The following is a 20,635-nucleotide window of genomic DNA, read 5'->3' on the forward strand; positions in this document are numbered from 1 at the left end:
AAAGGACAATACATGGCAGCACAAAAATATTGAAATTATTAAAACAATAGTTAAACTATTATGATTTCAATAACTGTGAATTTGTGCGTAAAGCAAACCTGCAAGGATTCTTGTATAATGACGTCACACGGTGGAACGGGGTAAGCAATATAAGGCGACTTGATGGAAGAGGATATGAAGTCTACTTGTTCATCAGCAACACGCTTTAGATAACCGTCTCCCCCAGACACTTTATAAAACACTGAAATCTCATCAGTCGGCACGAGTTTAGCCTGCAAAAGCACAAGAAAATTTTTCAGGTGTATAGTCGATAACAAAGCAGAAAAACTCATGTGCTGTATGATTGCATCTGTTTACAGAGAATAGTACTGTACATAAATAAACTGTTTGCCAATGGTCCGTTACGTGACGCAAAAAATCGACATGCCGCATTCCGGAAAAATGACGTGGGATGCATTTATCAACTAAAAAGGTCACTTTAAAGGTGGTTATCTAATTCTAATACATGTACTTCGCTATTTTAAGCTGAATTCTTAGAACTCTGAAGAGCAGAAAAGTTCGGCTCAAGTTTATGTTGCAAGATGTTTGCATATGAAGTATTTCACAGAATTTGTTCATGAATGATACAGGGGTTCACCTACTTTAGCTGTTTAAGGGACACACAGAAAGAAGTTTTTGAAGTCTGCGGAAAATGTTTTAAGGCTCCACGAATTGCATATGGTTCCAAAAACTCATGGAATTTATAGCTTTTTCGCATTGTGTGCTATAATACAGTATAGTTGCAATAGACTAATACAGCAAAGCTTGTGTAAACACATAACAAACTTCTTAACTTTTCAATGTCATGCGTACATAGACAACATAAACTCCCTTCGCGCTTTGCATATCAACATGCAGTAGGCTATTGCGTTTGACAAAGCAACATGTAGTATGATGTCATGATGTGTGTTCACGTTGATCACCTACATGCAGCATGTAGGGGGCTGGCTCAAAAATATCAAGTTTAAACCATCCTGGCTCGCGGCCTGATATAAATCACAACTATAAGCAAAAAATCAAATCAACAAGAAACGAAATAAATCAATTCCTTTTAATTTATTTCGTAGGATTCCTCAGTACATTTAAGGACGCCCTAAAAGCTATCCACGGATCCGTGATTGAGGAAACGCCTATTTTAAAGCTGTATGACCTCCTTACCTTTTTTCTCAGTTTCTGGATGCGATTGATGATTTCTCGCGCGACGCCCACGATCAACATCTCTTCGCCAGGCGTGACGTTGAGCAAGACAAGCACGTCATTGTCGCTGTGCGCTTCGTACCTATTATGACATCACAATGATAAGCAATACGTAATCGGTAAGCACGACACTAACAGTAATCTGGAAATCTTTATAATACGAAATATCGTTGAGATTAAAGCTTCATCAAAGCGATATAATGACATGACGCAATTGGGGTCATACATTGCATCCTCTTGGGCGAACTTGTATATGATGCGAAGGTCTCCCGTGGATAAGCTGTGTCCCGCCACCTCTATTTGCCCGGTGCGTTGAAATTCCTCAACCTGCTCGCTGGTCAGCGCTCGGACAGCGGCCATGACTACTTTGAAATCGCCTATTGAGAAAAAATCTAATTAAAGTTGACAAGTCAATATCGAGTCTAACCTGAAAAGTAAAAGTTCTTGAAATAAAGTTTCACGGAAAAAATCGGTTAACGGCTTTGAATTACATATACCATTATTTATACCTTACATATGCCATATACATATACCTCGGCGCTTACATAACAAACTGATAGGCTAAAATTAATATTCCCTGCGTTAAAACAAAACTTGGTTTGTTTCCACAATTTTTAGAAGATAGTGCTCGCAAAGAACAAAAACCAACATCTGTTACGTTATCCTACCAAAATAATGGGATTATTTCGAACGGGAAAAACACGTCCAAAAATATTGATATTATCAGAAGCAGATCACGAGCAAGTCTTTAATGGTTGTGGCGCTTGGAGCGATAGGGTTTAGATATAGCAAAGATACCAAAAAATTACGTTTGGCAAGTTGATTGTATGTGTAACTTAGTCCAAACCGGTTGCAAAATTAACTATGTAGAGTTCGACTCTATAATCAAACTTTTTCAGCCGCGACCCAAATTTTAAACACCTCGTGGCGATTCATCATACTAGTCATTAAGCAGTAGCGTATAACATTTCTAAGATAAATTACTGTTGCATATCACCCGCTTAAACGTAAAAAACTGTCCGATTTATCTTTAGTTCTTCACACATTCAAACAAAAGTTACCTATATTCTGAGGACGCCAGGTTTTCAGAATCAATTTGAAATACCAGGTAACACCATCATAATGTCTTTGGCTGATTTCTGTTGTTTTATTCAGATTTCAGCAACTTGTATGATTGTTGTGTTGGTACTTAAACCATTCTTTACAATTTTTTGCCATAAAATGTGTTGGACGAAAAATTAAGCTGAAGTAGTTGGCCACACTACATGAATGTTTAATTTCAATGACGATGGTTAGTGGTTGGGCTTTCAGTTAAGTTAACAGCCTAATATCGTTTCTTTACTAGCCATTACGTGTGACATGGACGTACCTTATTGGCATAGTACGTAATAAACATTGTTATACGGAAAATGAAGTAACGGGAACACCACAGCTTCTTATCTTTACCTCACGCGTATTATGTATCGAGCTACATAATAATTGCTTTGCATAATTCTAAGTTATTTAAAATAAATCACAAAATAACTCGGCGACCGAATTTTGGGTTTTGACCCAGGCTTTGGAAAACATTGGTTGAAGTGATATTCTATTTCTAACATAAAAATTTCTAAACCAATATTTATGTTTTTTTATGCAAAACGCTTGCATGCAATTTGGGGTCTGCGACGAATTTCTTCCAAAGTTAAAAGTTTAAAAGTTCATTGTGCTGATGAGATTTTAGCTGAAGAAACGCGTCACCAAAATCAACTCTGTTTTCAGGCAAAATATCCAAATAACAGCTTCCTTCTATTTTGAGAAACCTAGTCTTCACACAAATTACACAAGTATGTTACACAAGTACACACAAGTTCTGAAAGAACTTGCTGATCTCCAAAACATACTGACCTTTAAGACGTTTTCCCAAGATCACGTGGTCAGGTTCTGCTCTGAGACTAACTCCGTACTTGTCTTTATCTGAGGACATGGTCACCTGACGCACGTTCAGTTCCTCAGATACGTAACGTTCCAAATTGCTTATGTCATCAAGGTACTGTTGGTCCTTGTGGATGACAACAAGCTCGGGTAGTGGGTACTGCAAGAAGCGAAAAGCACCAAGTCAATATTGTAAGCGGACAACTAGCAAGTGATCATAACACATTTCAGGTAAGAAAAAGTAGTTAGGCCTGAAATGTGTCAAGTCTATTACAATGCTTTTGACTAAATAGCGTAAAGTTGCCGAAACACCGCTTCAAGAACATACTACAAGAACGCACCTTAGTCGGCATGGTCTTCCGATCCCTGATTACTCTTGCCAGTTCAATGACAGCTTGCATTCTTGTCACTGACTTCTCTATTTTCTCGTCAATGAGAGATTCCCTACGTAAAATGGGTAAACTTTAAATTTCTGTTTTCCCTGGTTGATGCGGTTGAACGGTTGTTACAATGTAATTACTCGCAGTTAACATGCACAAAACTACACAATTCAGGAAAACAATATTTACGGCATTGCCTGGTCATTAGTCAAACATTTTTGCAGCTTCTGCTGTTAATTTTTTAATTTATTGGTTCCTTGTTTGTTTTTCTTGCAAAGAGCAAATGTCGAAAAGGCGACAACAAAACGTCTTCCAAGCATCAAATATCGTAATTACTTTCCACTCCTTACTTGGTTTCTGGAAGCATGAGATAATGCACACTGTCTGAAGTTTCACTCTGCAGTTTGGGCATGATCTTGCGCAGGTTCTGGTACATGTTTTCTGTCAAGAACGGTGTAAATGGGGCCTGGAATTTACAAAGGGCAATTCGAAGTCACGAAAGAAATTAATGTGTCAGTTAGCGCTTAATGCAAGAAAAATATAACTTATTATAAGAACCTCCTAAATATTGAACGGAATGTAAAGCAAAGATAGTCTTTGATATTCGATGACAAACAAAACTATATTGTGCAAGATAAACAATTTCATGATGCACTGAACTCAGATGCATTATTACAGGGAAAGATGTCAATGCTTCACAGGTTTGCAAAAACGAGACCAGACCTTCAACTGGGTAAACTAGGGACCCTTAAAACGTATAAACAATTACTTACCATCAGAGTGGTCATCGTTAAAATGACGCTGAACAAAGACCGAAGAGCGTTTGTGCAATCTTCCACACCCCCTTCGCCCTGGAGAAAAACATGAAGAGTCTTAGACTTTAACTTTATCAACGCATTGCAAATAGCAAGAATTTTCATTTACTTTCCATTTTTTTGCAAGCGTGTAGGTGTTGTTCAGGATCAACAAGATGTTTATGTAGATTGTAGATAATAAATAGACTTTGAAAACAACAGCGCAATTTATATGAAAACAAAGATTTTTAAGGAAACTACATCACGCATTGTTTTACTACAAATTTATCAATCGTTGGTAACTTTTACGTTAAATTCTACGGCAAAAATCGAAAATTCCCCAACGTATGCCGTCGTATTAAACTTCATGCGCATAGATACGTGATACGTCAAACTTTTGGAGACGAGAAGCGTCTGCCTCAATAATTGCTGAAAGCGTCAATTCTCTTGAGAACTGGAGCATCATGTCAGGGTTTAGATATGACAGCGGTTAAACGAGATCAAAAGAAAGAATTTAACATTATACTACGAAGTATGCCTTTCGTCACATCGGCAATAACCACCTACAACAACGCGCGCCTACGTTACTATCAAGTTATCTTAAATCCGAATGGCCCTAATAGACGCCAAGATGGACCAACACAAAGCTTTATCTCGTCATATTATATTCATCTCTGTGTGTCATGCACTGCTGACAAAGAACGCGGGTTAATAAAGGTCACTTTGGTGTCATTAAGTTAACACCAGGTTTAAAAGTAAATAATGCCTGGTGGGTTGCTCTGTAATTTACACTTAAATCACCGAGTGTACAGAAGTTAGGGCTCTAATTGCTCTACGTTTTTCAATAAAAATAACGCCACCTAACGCCGCTTTCATGCGGGGAGGCGAGAAAATAATAGCAGCTTCGAAACACTGCTGGAATTACCAAGCAATTCACGCCAGACAACCAGCACAGTGTGCGAAAAACCTTGCGGCTTCTCGTACTTTCGTGCAATGTCACCTTTGCAAAATTATTCTTTGAAAATATCATAATATTGTTCGATATCGCAAATGTACAAACAAAACGTCACAAACTTTACCACATTACTGTAACGAGGCGCCAGCGTTTGATGATTGGCTACAAAAAATACAGCATATTGTTTATAAAATCATTTACTTGACTAATACATTAATACTGACAAAAAAAAATTTTTTGTCAGTATTATGTCATGACCTAATAGTTAGAAACAGATTATTGGAAGCCTGGGTTAATTGAAAAATAAATACTAAATCAATGAGAATAACAACCATGTTACTGTTTCGAATTATACTCAACTCATTACAGATGCGATAGGAGCAACCTAAACCAGTTCAAATATTATTTTTCATAAGTGGATCACTCAGAGTCAAAATTTTAGTGCATCGAAACGCAGAGTTTACATCAGTGCAAACGATGATGACAAAAAAGGTCCTCACCTTCAAGCGTCTTCGGTTCGATCTGACGTACCAATTCGTGAGCAGGTCAACGAACTTGACAAGTCTTGGGACAACCGTATATAGACGATAACCTGAAAATTCAACGTTCAAATTTAGGATAGCTATTCCTAGGTATACTACTATTTTTATGCCTAAAAATGTTAAGTGAAAATAATCCAGCTACCTCACAAATAGCATCTTTAAACTTTCCCTGTACCACGACTAATTTTAGCCTAGGTTTAGACCGAGTACTGACTAACTGAGCTTTTGAAGAAGCATTTTAATTAAGTCGAACCTACAACCAAGAAAAAACAGCGAGCGCTACCGCAAAACGTTGAAGTATGCAAACGCAAAATGTTTGCAAGGTTTTGAAAATTTGTTACCTAATCTTGACATTTGGGTAACCAGGAAACAAAACTTGATGGGTAAATTAAAGACTGTTTGGAATTTATAAAGTTTTTGTTTAATAATTTGGAGTTAATAGTTCAGCACAAACATAACTCCGCCTGCAGTTTGTTAACTCTCTGCCAAATCTGCATAGCGTCAACCGAAACAAGGTTTTGCGTAGGTTGTATTTTAGTTATTTATACGTAAAGAAAACAGCGTGTTAGATTTCTGGCGAGTACCAAGAACTTGCCTTTTTCCCTTTATCCGAGTCTATATAAACGAATGGATGAGGCCAGTCTTGACAAATATGAGTAGCTTTAGCATGAAGCTTGCTGTGACGCAGTATTGATGTTATACTTGGTATAGTTGCGGAACAATTTTATTGAACGACAGTATTTTCTTATTACAGATTTTTCTATTGTAGTGGAGGCAATAAATATTGGTTATAATCTGCTGTCTGGATCAGTGTGCGGAAAAATGAACAACGAGCATATTTGCAGGTTTGTGTTGTCGCAAAATTTACCTTATACCAAGTTTTTGGTAGAAAACAAAAATAATAACCGAAGTTTTTAAACACCCCTTTCTTCTACTTACAGAAACGTGAGCATTGAACTGACAACGTCCGTCGATGACTGGTATATTATCCGCGAGTGCTACGTCCGTTCATTCCACCGCTACCCACTATACAAGTACATGGTGCCAGATGACACAAAGAGAGACGATTTTCTACGCGCATATTTGGACGCCAACTACGAAGTCACAGTCGGGAGCGGCCACGGAATACTGCTGGCCATTAAAATTGCAGAAGAAGTGGGAAATAACGATAATAATAACAACCATAGGAAGCAGACAACAACCACTTGCAAGAAAGTGATTGGTGGTGTTGTTTTTCTTCCACCTTCAAGCGACGGCTGTGGATGGGCGATTGGAAGCGACGAGCCCTACTGGCAAGCTTACGAAAAATACGGACTTGCGAAAATTTCCAAGGAGGGCCTCGAACGTGTGAAAAAGTAAGTCGCTTTACCTCTCGTTTATTACTGCCATTACCGTCGATGCAACGATAGTCACAAAAAACTGAGAAATTTCTGAACAATTTTAACCTCAACCTTTGCCGTTGTATCAAATCTGATTGTGATTTATTTTATGTCACTGAAGCATTTACTCATACAACAATTCTTGCAGATATGAAGCATGGGAAAACACTCATGTCGCACAGAGCTTATCTAGAACCAGAATTCCGCTTTGGAACGGACTTTTCTGCGCAATTTCACCCGATTATTCATCAAAAGGCGTTGGATCAACAGTTTACAAGGAAGCTATACGTATCATGGCAAAATTCTGGTTAAGGCAGCAGAAAGCCAAGATAGTGAATAAGAAAGAAGGGCGTACGATGAAGAAATCGGAAGAAGACCAAAAGGAAACTTCATGGAGCAAATTTCTCGTGAAATTCCTTTCGTCGAAATCCCTGCACCGTTACACACTCTTAAATCACCGTGCCCTTCCTACTGGAGCGATGGTGCAAAAGTTGACAGAGAAGCAAAACGAGACGACCGTGAACTCGACTGCGCAAGAAAGTCCGATTAAACGCCAGACACCATCGACGCCGGAGTTGGCACGCGTCCCGCCGGCGCCACTCGTAGTCGCGGTCAGTCACAGCGACCGGTCGGCCAACTTCCACGAATTGAACGGATTTCATTCGGTTGCGCGGATTCCGTTCCACGATCCGGCAAACGGGATTCATCAATTTTACTGTCACGTGCTTGTCCTCGACCCATTTAAAACCGGAAAAACAGATCAATTAAATTCCGCATTACTGATGAACAAATCGAAGATAGCGGACCCGCCAACTGCTACCGCTGACATGAACAAGAAACACTTCAACGTAGTTTCTTAGTCATAAACAAAATATAAACATTGTTACAGCTTAGGTCGTGATACAACATCGTAACGTCGACCGTAATTGCCAATATGATTCAGCCACTATGAAGTCATACAAAATAATGCTTGCATTTTTTACTGGCTTTTTTGTTGTTTTTTATATTATTTTGTTATATGCATTTTGTGTAATATTCTCTCTTGTGCTTGCTATACAACCTTAATTAATGTAACAAAATTTTCAACACTATGAGACCTATCGAAACCTTGTAGTTTAGTTTGGCAAGGTTTAAGCATATAGAGAAGATATCGTATCAAGATTAACAATAGACGAACTAACTACAAACACGTCTGAGACGCGTGGGTGGACAAGCATTCAGACAGTTCAGAAATCGCTGCAAGATATATGGTCGAAATAAGCAGGATAATGGAGCTACTATTATTACCATATAATGGTACTGATTGGTATAACTGCTCGGAGATCAGAAGCAAAGAATGCAAAGTAACGCAAAAAGGCGGATGAAAATTGCACCAAACCATTTCGGACTTGGGCGTTTGTTGGTATCAGACACCAAATAGGCATTTGTCTTCCGTGTAGCATATGGTTTAGTCTTGTCATCTTCAATATTAGGATCAGGTTTCTGAAGTAATCGATCACACTGACCGCAGAGTGCTGGTTTGAACCGAATAAGTCCACGCGTTACAACGGTGATAAGTGTAGGAAAGTGCACGACAAAATTATATACATCCCTGTTGGGAAAATAACGCGGGCTGTCGGAAACTAAGCGACAGGTAACAAAATAAATGAGACAGTTGAAACAAACAATACTAAACTTTGTCTAACCGTTGCGTCGCACACTTAATCATATACAACGACGTGGCAAATGCGAATGTCAAAGCGAAAGATAGAAAAAGTTGAAAGCTGACAAGTCGATAGCTGAATGTACCATTGTCGGTCGCCAGAGATCATAGAATTTAATATACTTTTTTTCTATCTAATTTCATCAACATATTTCAATGTCATCATAATTAACAATATTTATTCATCGTATTAACATTATTTCAAGGTCCGATATATAGACGATCTCATATCTTCTCATTTTCGCTACATTTTACTTCACTTTGTTTTTTCTTCGACTATTGTAGTTAATGTTCATTCAATAATGTTTATAGTCAGTGTCTATAGTCTATACTCTATAGCGTCTATCGTGTTCAAATATTATATATCAACAGGCGCACATACCAATATCATCAAAATAATAAAATCAACACAGGAACAAAATTATAAACGTTTGAATAAGACTACGCACTTAATTGGGTGGGGAAAAGTTACAAACACTTAAACTGTTTAACTTGAACTAAACGGTTTAAAAAATTATTCGGGCCATTTTGAACTTATTCCGGTAATGATGTTGTTCTAATCTTCATAAAAATACGCGTCCCCATAGCAACAAGTGATAGTCACTGCACCTATTTACAGTAAAAGTAGATAAAATAAATGCACAGGGATCTCAATTTTGCAGATAATCATTAAATTTTCCAACCATCCCGTCGTTTATACCACGGAAAGGTCGTAAACCCAGATTTTGAGACGGCATAAAAACTTGTCGACGGCACCTTCTGAAATTTTTAGACAAAAACTTCAAAGAAAAACAAGAACACTCCCTTCGGACAAGTTTTACAGCACTCAAAGCAAATCAGGTTTACAACATAATATAAACTTCTAGGGATATCATGCTTTAAGACGAGTCTCCACTGTGTTTGCAACAGTTATTCATTGCCAGTGAAACGAAAGAAGGATTTTTCCAAAAGAAATGAAGACAAGATAAAATACTGCCGAGGCAAGGCTTTTCTACTTTTACGCTTGATTATCTCTTTCCTCAACTACTTTAAATTGGCTGAACGGTAGTTAAAGACTATTACGGTAGTTATCATGCTTGCATCACAAAAGAAAAGACAAAAGTGGGACTAATTCCCATGCAAAAACACAATTGACGTCGACACAAATATCGATTTATTATCTTATCTTGTCTTTTGCCGACACAGCAACACCTTAAATCCGAAGAAAACCGGGACGACCCCGGTGGCGCGTCGCCAAAAAACAAACAACCTATGTTCAAATGCGGTCGGGTTTCGTTTTTTTATCTGCATCAAAATAAATAGGGCTTCAACGGAAGAATGTTGTAGTGAACTGCGGTGGTCGCGGGAAACCAACGTCAACCAAATAGAGTAATCTCAATTTTGGCAATAAATTTCAAAGTCATGACAATCGCTGTTTACTTTGAACGTCATGCGTGAGGCAAATAATAGAGAGCGCGCAATTTGAGGTGTAACGATAAAGAGCTATCAAAAGGAATTTTACAGACGGCCTTTCATCGTTTCCTTAATTCGTAAGTGTTTAAGTGAGAAAGTCGCCCGTGAAGGTTCGCTGATGATGACCATAGATAAAATACTTAACCGGACTTCGTCACTGACCTCAAGCAGTTGATACAACTTCTTTTATGCCTAGTCTTGGCAGCGCAGAAATATTTTCGTCACTTCGGAAAGTTTTAGCTATTTCGTGACGATTATGTCATTATTTAGACCAGTCTATCACAACCACCGGTCCAAAAAAGTTTCTTTTTAATCCTTAGTTATGAAGCCAATTTCATAAAAGAAATATCAATTGTTTAATACAATGCTTTTGCTAGCAAATTCTTAACATCGGCGTCCTGTAAAGTGCTAAAGCACTAAAATGCAGGAACATCAAAATCATATGCCAACGATTAATTCAACATTTTGTTACGACACCTTCGTGCATTTACCAGTGTTATGGAAGTATCATACTCTAAAGTCTAAACCAGTGTTTTCTCAACCGGGGTACCGAAAGATTTCAGGCAAAACAATGGATTTGCAGCGTAATCTTTTAATCGCAAACAATTTTGTGTTAACAATATATTTTGCATTCTAAAAGCTCTGAAGTATAGACCTTTTTCACATTACCAGTAACCAGTTGTTCACAAACATCGCAAGAACAAAAAATGGTAAACAATTTAGGGTGCCGCAAACCAAGAGGTTGCGAACCACTGACTCTAAACAGAAAATTAGACAATTTTTCCCAGCATTATTTCTTGGTTCAGAAAGCCCAACCACATTGCTACCTACGTGTTCAAACCATTATGATTCAAAGCAGAGATAGCATAGCACCTTTTGAAGGGTCGCGTGACACGTTTGCATTCAGAAACTTCTTCGTGATTAAATCAGTTTGACTGTTTATCGTTCTGCAAGTATTTTCGGGCAGACCAAAAATGGAATTGCAACTAAATTCATTTCGTTTTCCTAAAATTTGCACGGTATTATTGAGACAAACGTAAAAAAACGGTCAAGTGATTTCTGCGGAAATGCAAAATGATCAACAACCCACCAACCCACCACCAACAATTTCCAGTCAAAAAATGGCAAAAGGTTACGCAAACTGACAATCGAATCTTACTTGTTTACATCCGAAAATTTATATCTCGATAAAGGTTCCTTCGGTAATTTCATGTCCAAATACGATTATTATTATTATGTCAAAGTCACGACTAAGCTCATGCAGGGGAGATTATCGTGGGACGATACGATAACCGAGTAGATGGCAAATGGTCGGAAACCGACAGTTGAAATCGTAATCGAATGCGGCATACCGAAATATTGAGAGATCAATCATTGCCTATACAGATTGGCTATAAGCGGCGTGTCATGGCGCATACACCGTAAATACCGCAGGCCCTAAGGTTGAACATCAACGACATGTATTAATTTGGACGCCAAGGCACAGGCCGGATAGAGACAGATAGGCGCGTGATGGATTCATGCGTCAGCTAATTCAATGCGCCCGAGATAGGTATCTGAAGGCGCTATACTGCTGTTTGGACGACAACAGATTAGGCAGCTGTTTGTACGAAATCGAGACCGTCCATTGTCGATCGGCGACCGACTTCCATAGGGATCTACCGCGGCGACTAACTCGCTGACGAAGCCGAGAAGAAACGTTATCTAAAATTAAAATTTTTCAAAGTCAGTTTACAATAACGTCACCGATGGTTAACGCAATGAGTCGGGTTCAGATGGGTTCGACTGGGTGGGCCTGGGCATCATAATACCCATTACGAAGTCATGAAAAACAAAAGGCACTGGGTGTTGCTAACTTGGATTCAAAATACCTACGGCTAAACCAATTTAGAGTTATTAGTTACGGAAAAAATTGTTTAAGAAGTTTAACGGGTTGGCGTGAAGAGCCGCGGAGAATTTGCCCAGTTAAACGTGTCTAAATCCCTTAATTTGAAAATCATTAGGGGAAACTCAAGCCGAGTTGTCTAATCGTCGCATTACTGCGTCACATGTCAAACCGTTTCTAATCTAGAAATTGACAAAAATATGCCTTGAAACTCGAACAGAAAAGTTTGAGGCGTCAGTAAACAACCACAGAAACCGCTACGGCCCTGATGGTCAAACGCAACGGAACGACTGGCTTTGTTGATTGTGTAAATAATTTTCCATTGGTCAGAGCACCTGGATAATCATCAAGAGCCAACTGATAAGGTATTTTGAACGTTGTGATACGCACAGGCTTAACTTGTTTATTGATGCGGCGATGTATAGGGATTTAGGGTCAAATTTTCCTGCTGGGTGGTCGGTGCTAAACCAATGTCTTGGCTATTTAACAAAGGAAAAATTTAACCCCTTATATACTTGCGATTGTAGCATGTATTTGAGGGTGCAGTGAAACACTAGAACTAAATTAACCAAACAATTTAAAACTCTAAGATTATACATAACGAGAGTAAAAAACCGGAACTTTCCGGAATAAAGTGAATAATTCTAACATGAAATTTACCGAAACCGAAAGTTTTATAAAAAATATCATGTCGTACTTTCAAGTAAATTGCAAAGGTTAAACGCATTTCTTGAATGTTTATGTTTGGAATAAATCGTTTCTTTAATTTTCCTAGGAAAGACTAGTCTGCTAACCTCCATTTTCATTTTTCCCCGGTTTGATTTATTCTCTGCTAGAAGAATTAATTATTTCAATTAAAAAATTTATTACTAATAATTTTGAGCAGAGCGTAAAAACTTGTGAAGTTGTGAATATTAGTAATACGTCCTGTCATTAAATTAAAGGAGCTATTTCAAAACATGATGTTACGGCTTTGACATAAGATAAATGAGTGAAACATTACTAATTAAAACAGAAGGTATAAAAGAAAGTTTTAAAAAGAATCCTCAAAACTGGAAATCGAGACACGTAAACAAATGTAACCAATATATTTGTTGAAATGACTATTTTCACACGCCGCTAGCGTTTATTTTACACACTTGACGCACTGAAGCGAATAATGTTCGTTTATAATGACGACACCAAACACGATTTCTAATATGTCATAAACTTTCAACGTCTCATTTCGTCCAGGCAAACAAAAACCAAAAATATTTACTTGTCCTTTCATCCGGTAATTTTTGGCATGTTGTCATGACCGAATTTTTAGACAGGCGCTGAGTAAAAAAACGCCCATAGCGACTCTATGTAGCAAACATTTTTAATTAAAGAATAAGCAAATTTTTATGCTTGTAAAAACAATTGTGTGTCTAAGGTTTTGTTTATTTCAAAATGTTTTAAAACGTTCATTTTGAGCTGTAAAGTTACAGTAGGATATTTGTAATTTTTTTTTTGAATTAATGAAGGCAAAAAATTCTAATTGTGGAATTTCCAAACTGTAGCTATGTAATTATAGTACATTAAACTTTTTCATTCTTGCATACTAACTTCAGAAATACATTTTAGATATTTGGTGACTAGTGGAATTCACATTGTCTTGTTTTTGATGTTACACTAAAATATACACAAGCGTCCAAACAAAATGTCGAAACCAGGACAACATTCAATGTCTTGCAGCCATTGGTACATGGGATATCAGACAACAAAAGCATTTACTCATTGACCAGGCTCGCATTTACGATTTCAAGTGGCTTAGAAGCGTCAGCTTGATTTAAAAAGATTGTCTTAGTCTAGTTAACGAAATCACAACATTATACAAACGGTTTAATAAGTTCGAGAAAAGTCATGAAGTCTATCAATACTTGTACAAGATGGCCGACAAAAAGTTTAAATTAAGTAGGGCGACAGTGTGCCATATTGCTTACTTAAAAGAGTCCAGGAATAGAATGGGAGTTACGAAAATAGCACGCTTTGTGGTACCATACCGCGCTTCGACCAGCTACCGGAAATTAAATTATAGGTCGAGACGGTCAAAAATATCTTAAACGACACCCACCTCAAGATCTGAGCGGTTTTGGTGTTATTTCTACGGCTTTCAATCGCTCTCATTTCTGCATTGACTGTACGCAATCTTGTTTTTTTGGTGTTAGCCCGTTTTAAGTACGGTAAAATTTAAAACGGCCATTGAGAGATACTGCACAACAAACCTGCCATCTCCTGCTTGACGAATTTAACAAGGCTGTGGGTAAAGGAGAGTATCCATCGATCCATAATGTTTTCAGAAGAGCCAAGGTGGTCTTCACTGTACTCAAAAGTCACTCCGTCCTCTTTTTCCAATCTGTTAAAAACGGCAGAATGTTTAATCGTGCCCTTATAAACATATGATGCGTAGTTTTGCGAAAATATGACGCTTTTACTGCTGCTATTTATCGATGTTTATGATACAGAGTGCTTGGCCCGTAATTTAAGTTAAAACGTACAAGCCAAATATTCAGACTACAGGGAGTTAAAATAAGACCACTTAAAATTTCAAATATATTTTCATATATGTAGACAGCACTGGTATGTTACGACATCACAAAAAGACTTTAAAGGTGCCCGGGTTAAATAAATACTTTAATCTTAGTAAATTTTACAACCATAAAAAACCTGATGATGTTTTGTATAAGAAAGCGGTAAGCATTGTACCAGGGCAGAAAAACATCTTTCAGAACATCTCGAACACCGGCCTCCTACACATAAGTATGGTTTGAACAACTCGTTAATAGAAACTGGTACGCGGGTAGGTACACGAATTATTTAGCCAGCCTATACGTTAATTTGCACCAGTAAAAAGTTCATCCATACATTGAGTGATAGAAACACAGTTAATATTAGTGTATGTATTTTCGAGTAACGTAACAGTTTTTTATTAATAAATACATAAGAAAAACAAAGTTCGGCTAGGTGATTGACCTGGAACCTGAGGTTCTCTGCGCGCACAACTGGGGAGTTGATGAGATATAAGCGCAAGGCATCTGATCCGTAGGAATTTATAACCAAACCCGGGTCAGGATAGTTCTTCTTTCTCTTGCTCATCTTGTGACCATCACTACAAAGCATACAAGGCAAAAGTGAGAAATCAAAAACGTCATGTTTCGTCACTCTCCAAGGTATGTTGCACGAACGATGTAAATTGTTCAAAAGATGACTAGTAGACAAGGGCTGGTCAAAAAATTGTTGTTGTGAATACAGTTGCGATAACACGCTATACAGTACAGTACGTACGCTTTAAAGAAAGCGTCGCAAGCAATTTTGTACCATATCTATTAATTATAATTATAGTAAGCAACAATGAAATACCTGGCTAGCACTAGTCCGTTCACAATGAGGTTTTTGAAAGGCGGCTTGCCGAACAATGCAGTTGATAGGACGAGCAGTGTGTAGAACCAACCTCGAGTTTGGTCAACACCTTCTGCAATGAAATCCGCCGGAAAACAATCTTCGAATTCTTTCTTATTCTGCATAAAAGACACGAGTAAGAATCAAAAATACCAAAGAATAAACCTAATCACTGTACCCATGCAAGCAACAGTTCATGTAAGTTGAAAAGCCGACGATAAGTGTAACTGGACAATAAAATTTCTTTCGGAAATCGGGAAATCTTTGAAGCGCATAACTCGTATTTTCACTCACAGTGATAGTCTATTTACCTCGAATGGATAATGCATTTGAGCATAAGGCATGGAGCCACTCTCGAACCAACAATCAAACACTTCAGGGATCCGCCGAAGAACCCCTTTTCCCATACGAGATGGAAGAGTTATTTGATCCACGCTACAAGAGTTATCCTTACGTCAATAGTAAAACAACTAACGCATATCTGAGTTGTACTAATATACATTACAGATAGTGTACATGACTTTCGCACATGTACTATGTTTTAACAAACATGAAGACGACTGTTAAGTTCCAGTTTGATGAATAGAAGGTATGAAATCGAGTACACACTTTTCTCGGTGAAGGTCGGTAACAGTTATTCCACTTAGTTCAAAAAGCTCTTGAACAGACCCCACACAAACGATTTCTTCAAAATCTTCACTCGCCCAGATCGGGATGGGGGTTCCCCAATAACGGTTTCTGGATATGGCCCAATCGTGGGCATCACGTAACCAATTGGCGAAGCGTTTTTCCCTCACCCATGCAGGCACCCTTTCAAACAATTTTCTATTACGGTGAGTTATGACATTAAATTAAACCGCCAGAAAATAGTGGTAATAGATAATGAAAGCAAACAGTGTTTCCTATTATATTATGAGTGAGGAGAGTATAAAGTCCAAAAACTTCCCAGAAATATTTAAGATTAAAAGATTGACACATTTTCTAAAGTAGTTGGAAAAAGTTATTAGTTTCAGGTGCATTTTCAAAGTCTACCCAGAGATAATAAAAAAGTTCTAGCTTTAAAATTGGTACAACATATCAATTTTTGATATAAATCAGTGACATCTCCCAGTTCAAAAAATTGTCTCTAAATTGATGCTAAACACCACGTTACCAAATATTCATCTAGGCTAGTGACAAGTAAAAGTAGTCGTAGGCAAGCTAAACAAACTTTTTTGACTGGCAACACTGATACCATCAAACTCCATTACCGTCCAATGCCATTACCACTATTTACAACACTAACATGTGTTACAGCAAATTAAGAAAATGTTTATCGCTTCAGCAGAGAAATTTAAGCAAAGAAAAAGTCTGCAGGAAACTATAAACATCAAAACTTTTTATGATTTAAGTTGAAAAATATTGCGTATAAAACAGAAAAGCTTCCAGGAAACACAAGTTTGTTGACTGAATAGAATTCCTCACCAATAACAAAGTGAGTTGTTTTCCAGCAGTTTTTTACTCATTTGCTCAACTCTCACAAACCAGCTTGGAACTGCCTTGTATATGAGAGGTGTTTCAGATCTCCAGCAAAACGGGTAGTTATGTTTGGTGGTGCTCTGATGGACCAATCTTCCAGCTTGCTTTAGATGTTTGCAGATAGATTTATCAGCATCCTACATATACATGTGGTTTGAAATACTCTGCTACCAAAAACATGATCGATGTGATTGTAGCAATAGAAGTATTTAGCTACCTTCACATACTGTCCGGCAAAGTCAGTCACTTCTTCTGTGAATTGTCCACTTGCATCAACTGGACAAATTGGGTCACCATCCTTTTCGAACACACCATTGCTCAAACAGACACGATAATCATCCTGCCATTAAAAATTTCGAATAAGCATCAAGATTGTGAAGGTGCATGAATAGTTGTAAAATGAATGCAAACTGAAAAAATAACTTACAGCTCCAAAGAATGGAGCTTGATGAACCACTCCTGTTCCACTGTCATCGGTTACGTAGTTGTCACACAGGATACGAAAAGCACCATGCGCTTTCATCTAATAAGAGAAGAATGACACTTTAGAAATGATTTCGATTTCAAAACAATATGACTGAGTTATGGTTTGCTCTTATGGTGATATGATATAGAGGATTTGCATATATTTAAACAACTTCCCACTTTACGTCACAAATAGTGTTATCAAACTTTAAAGTGAGGATCAAGTGTTAAAATAAGTTAGCCGTAAATGATAAAATAAGGAGGTATATAATAAGGAATAAATTTTCAATACCACCTGGTGGACTGCTAGTTAAGCAGTTGTTGCAGAAAATTTATCATAAATTTGACACTGATCATGACTGAAGTAAATCAATTGCGACAACACAATGTGAAATTAACATAACGGCTTGACCTGTAGCAGTACCCGTATTAATTGACAGTACACTAGCTAACACATTTTTGATGAAATACAACTTCGCATGAAAGTGGTTAATAGCAGGTGATCTTTATTTTCATCATAAAAATGTCAGTTGGTGGTACACGTACTAATGAAGCATCCGTGTCTTTACAAAGATTACTGACACCAGAAGAGGCTAACATCAACAGCCAAGACTGAGCTCATTGCGCTGTAGCTTAGCATCTACCTCAACCAATATAAATAACATAAATTGTGAGTATAGTTTAAGTTTAACTAACGTAAGATATTCTGTTCTGCACTTACATACTGTACCTATAAGCTATACTTCTTTCTTGTCTTTTACATGATAAGTTGTATTCATACTTGATCCAAACGACAGTGTCATGCATATGGTTTTCACAAGGTGATGTCATAATTGTAACCACGCATGTCATAACTAGCAGCAAATTAGCATTTTTGGAACACTTTTTTGGTAATACAGTAGAACCCGCTTAACATGACCTCGAATAATATGACCATTTTGGTACGGTTCCAAATTTTGCCATATAAAGTTCTCTGTTTACTATGACCAGTCTTTGAATATTATGACCACTTTTTCCATCTTTTTCAGGTTTTTTTTTATCAATTCTTTGTGTCAATTATGCAACTTGCCCCTATCTTTGATATTTATAAGTGTTGAAATGAAAATAAGATCAAATCAGCAACTCAAGCAAAACCATCAAATTTGCCAAATAAGTAACATTTAAATGAAGATATCATTACTGAAACATTTGAAATAGCATTTCATTCAGATACATACTTGTGCAAAATAAGGAAAGAGAGGTTTGTAAGACCTTCCAAACAGTGTTTCCCCCAGAAACTTATCCAAAACAACATATTCATCCTCCTTTTTGTAAAGAGCACTCAACCGTGCTTCCATTAAAATATATGTATTCCCATTTGCAACATCATTTACCTTGAAAAATGTTACAAATGTTATTTTTCCACAACAAAATTGCTTTAAAGTTTAAACATTAAATCTGTATTAGCAATATTTAGTATCACACAAACAACCGTTTTGCAAATTAAAAATTGCATTTGCTATGACATAATAATAATAATAATAATAGGAAAATATTTTGTGCTCTATTGCCAATTAATTTCACAAATGCTATAAAAAATAAAGACAAAAAGGCTAAACCTACAAAAAGCGCTCTGAGAGTGCACAACTTTGCCAAGGAGGCTCTGCATATGTTATTTTCCTTATCAAAAGAAAAATACATAAAATATCTGAGTGGTAGAACATATTTTAGCTCTTGGCACAAGCCAACCTAAACATCTCATCCAGATCCATTTACAAGGTTTTGAAATAAACAGTTAATAAGCAAATAAGCTTCCATTACTGAAAGTGTAAGTCAGCCCTAGTGTGACTGTAAATCGCTTTTCTATGGCGGCAACGAGCTGGCCAACTACAACTGAAAAATGCTCATTGACTAGCGTTTGAAGAATTACAAAAGTAACTTTATTTTAAGTTTTATTTTTCTGGTACCAGGTCCTACCTGATATCAGTCTCTGATTATGATTTCTTATAGAAAGTCTAGGGATACATGACACAACTGAAGGAACTAAATATCCCCACACATGTTGCTAAGTCCACAACAACCCCATAACAATCCAAACTCTGTTACATAAATCCCGAATTTGTTGGTCCAATTTTTAGTTTTATTTAATACTAATGCCCAAACTAACCCAAGTTCTCTAGTTCTCAAAATTATCAGACTTATCAACCAATTTTGAATGTGCTTTTTCTTGTGTCGTGGGATCATTTTGGTGTAGTAGATGTATGTTCTCAATTTTTCATCCAAATTCAATCACAACCTTTTGAATTAAACTATCAAAAACTGTTGCCATGATAAGGTATCCTTAAAAGTCCAGAACCGAGACTGTTATTTTGATCACACCCAAAATGTAAAGGATTGTTCCTTAAACCATTTCCAAAATATTTTGAAATTTCCATCCAGATTCACCCAAAATTTTTAAATTAAAAAGTTCAAAAAAACAAACAACAGCTTAAGAAATTTCGATTAAACATAACTTCTTTGACGTAAAGTAACAATTGTGATAAAATTAGAAAAATTTTACCAGTACTAAAAATGGAAAGAACATAATAACTCACCTTAACATAAGACATTTTAGGATTTACACAGAGTGCTAAATTGCTGGGCAAGGTCCACGGGGTTGTTGTCCATGCAATCATCTTCACATTCTCATCCTCATCAAGTGGAAAGTTTACAATAACAGCTGGATCCACTGTATCTTTGTAATTCTAAACAGAGCAAGATAAGGCATTGTTTCAGGATTACAAGCAGAGACAGCATGTGCAGTAAGAAAACTGTGCTTAATAAATCCAATTAATTTTAAGCCATAAATATATAAAAGTATAAATAAGAAGATTATAACTAAAGCTGGTTAAAATATTAAGAATTGTTGTAAGGCAAATATTTCAATTTGAGATCATCAAAATCGAAATAATATTTAGATAACTTTGTCACTTTTCATGCAAGTCAAGTAATTTAAACGTAAATGTGTGAACCACAAA

The 20,635-nt window shown here is 37.0% G+C and overlaps 2 protein-coding genes across 2 annotated transcripts in view; one reads left to right on the plus strand and one right to left on the minus strand.

The window, feature by feature from the left end:
- LOC143458694 (isoleucine--tRNA ligase, cytoplasmic-like) overlaps window positions 1-20,635 on the minus strand; it is a 28,889-nt gene that overhangs the window by 4,705 nt on the left and 3,549 nt on the right. Inside the window, exons 5-23 of the mRNA XM_076955545.1 lie at window positions 20,213-20,362; window positions 18,857-19,012; window positions 17,602-17,697; window positions 17,392-17,514; window positions 17,121-17,311; window positions 16,266-16,466; window positions 15,968-16,091; window positions 15,618-15,775; window positions 15,231-15,366; window positions 14,925-15,007; window positions 14,483-14,613; window positions 5,777-5,868; window positions 4,301-4,378; window positions 3,878-3,993; window positions 3,489-3,591; window positions 3,121-3,307; window positions 1,463-1,613; window positions 1,198-1,318; window positions 99-272 (exon numbers count right to left, since the gene is read on the minus strand). Of these exons, the coding sequence (XP_076811660.1) occupies window positions 99-272; window positions 1,198-1,318; window positions 1,463-1,613; window positions 3,121-3,307; window positions 3,489-3,591; window positions 3,878-3,993; window positions 4,301-4,378; window positions 5,777-5,868; window positions 14,483-14,613; window positions 14,925-15,007; window positions 15,231-15,366; window positions 15,618-15,775; window positions 15,968-16,091; window positions 16,266-16,466; window positions 17,121-17,311; window positions 17,392-17,514; window positions 17,602-17,697; window positions 18,857-19,012; window positions 20,213-20,362 (2,571 nt within the window). The remainder of the gene's footprint in view (window positions 1-98; window positions 273-1,197; window positions 1,319-1,462; window positions 1,614-3,120; window positions 3,308-3,488; window positions 3,592-3,877; window positions 3,994-4,300; window positions 4,379-5,776; window positions 5,869-14,482; window positions 14,614-14,924; window positions 15,008-15,230; window positions 15,367-15,617; window positions 15,776-15,967; window positions 16,092-16,265; window positions 16,467-17,120; window positions 17,312-17,391; window positions 17,515-17,601; window positions 17,698-18,856; window positions 19,013-20,212; window positions 20,363-20,635) is intronic.
- Window positions 6,483-9,220, plus strand: LOC143461092 (uncharacterized). The gene is made up of 3 exons (XM_076958867.1): window positions 6,483-6,663; window positions 6,760-7,173; window positions 7,346-9,220. The coding sequence occupies exons 1-3, from the start codon at window positions 6,641-6,643 to the stop codon at window positions 8,055-8,057; spliced, it is 1,149 nt and encodes a 382-aa protein (XP_076814982.1). The 5' UTR covers window positions 6,483-6,640; the 3' UTR covers window positions 8,058-9,220.

The sequence above is a fragment of the Clavelina lepadiformis genome, chromosome 5, assembly GCF_947623445.1.
Source record: "Clavelina lepadiformis chromosome 5, kaClaLepa1.1, whole genome shotgun sequence".
Classification (NCBI taxonomy): domain Eukaryota; kingdom Metazoa; phylum Chordata; class Ascidiacea; order Aplousobranchia; family Clavelinidae; genus Clavelina; species Clavelina lepadiformis.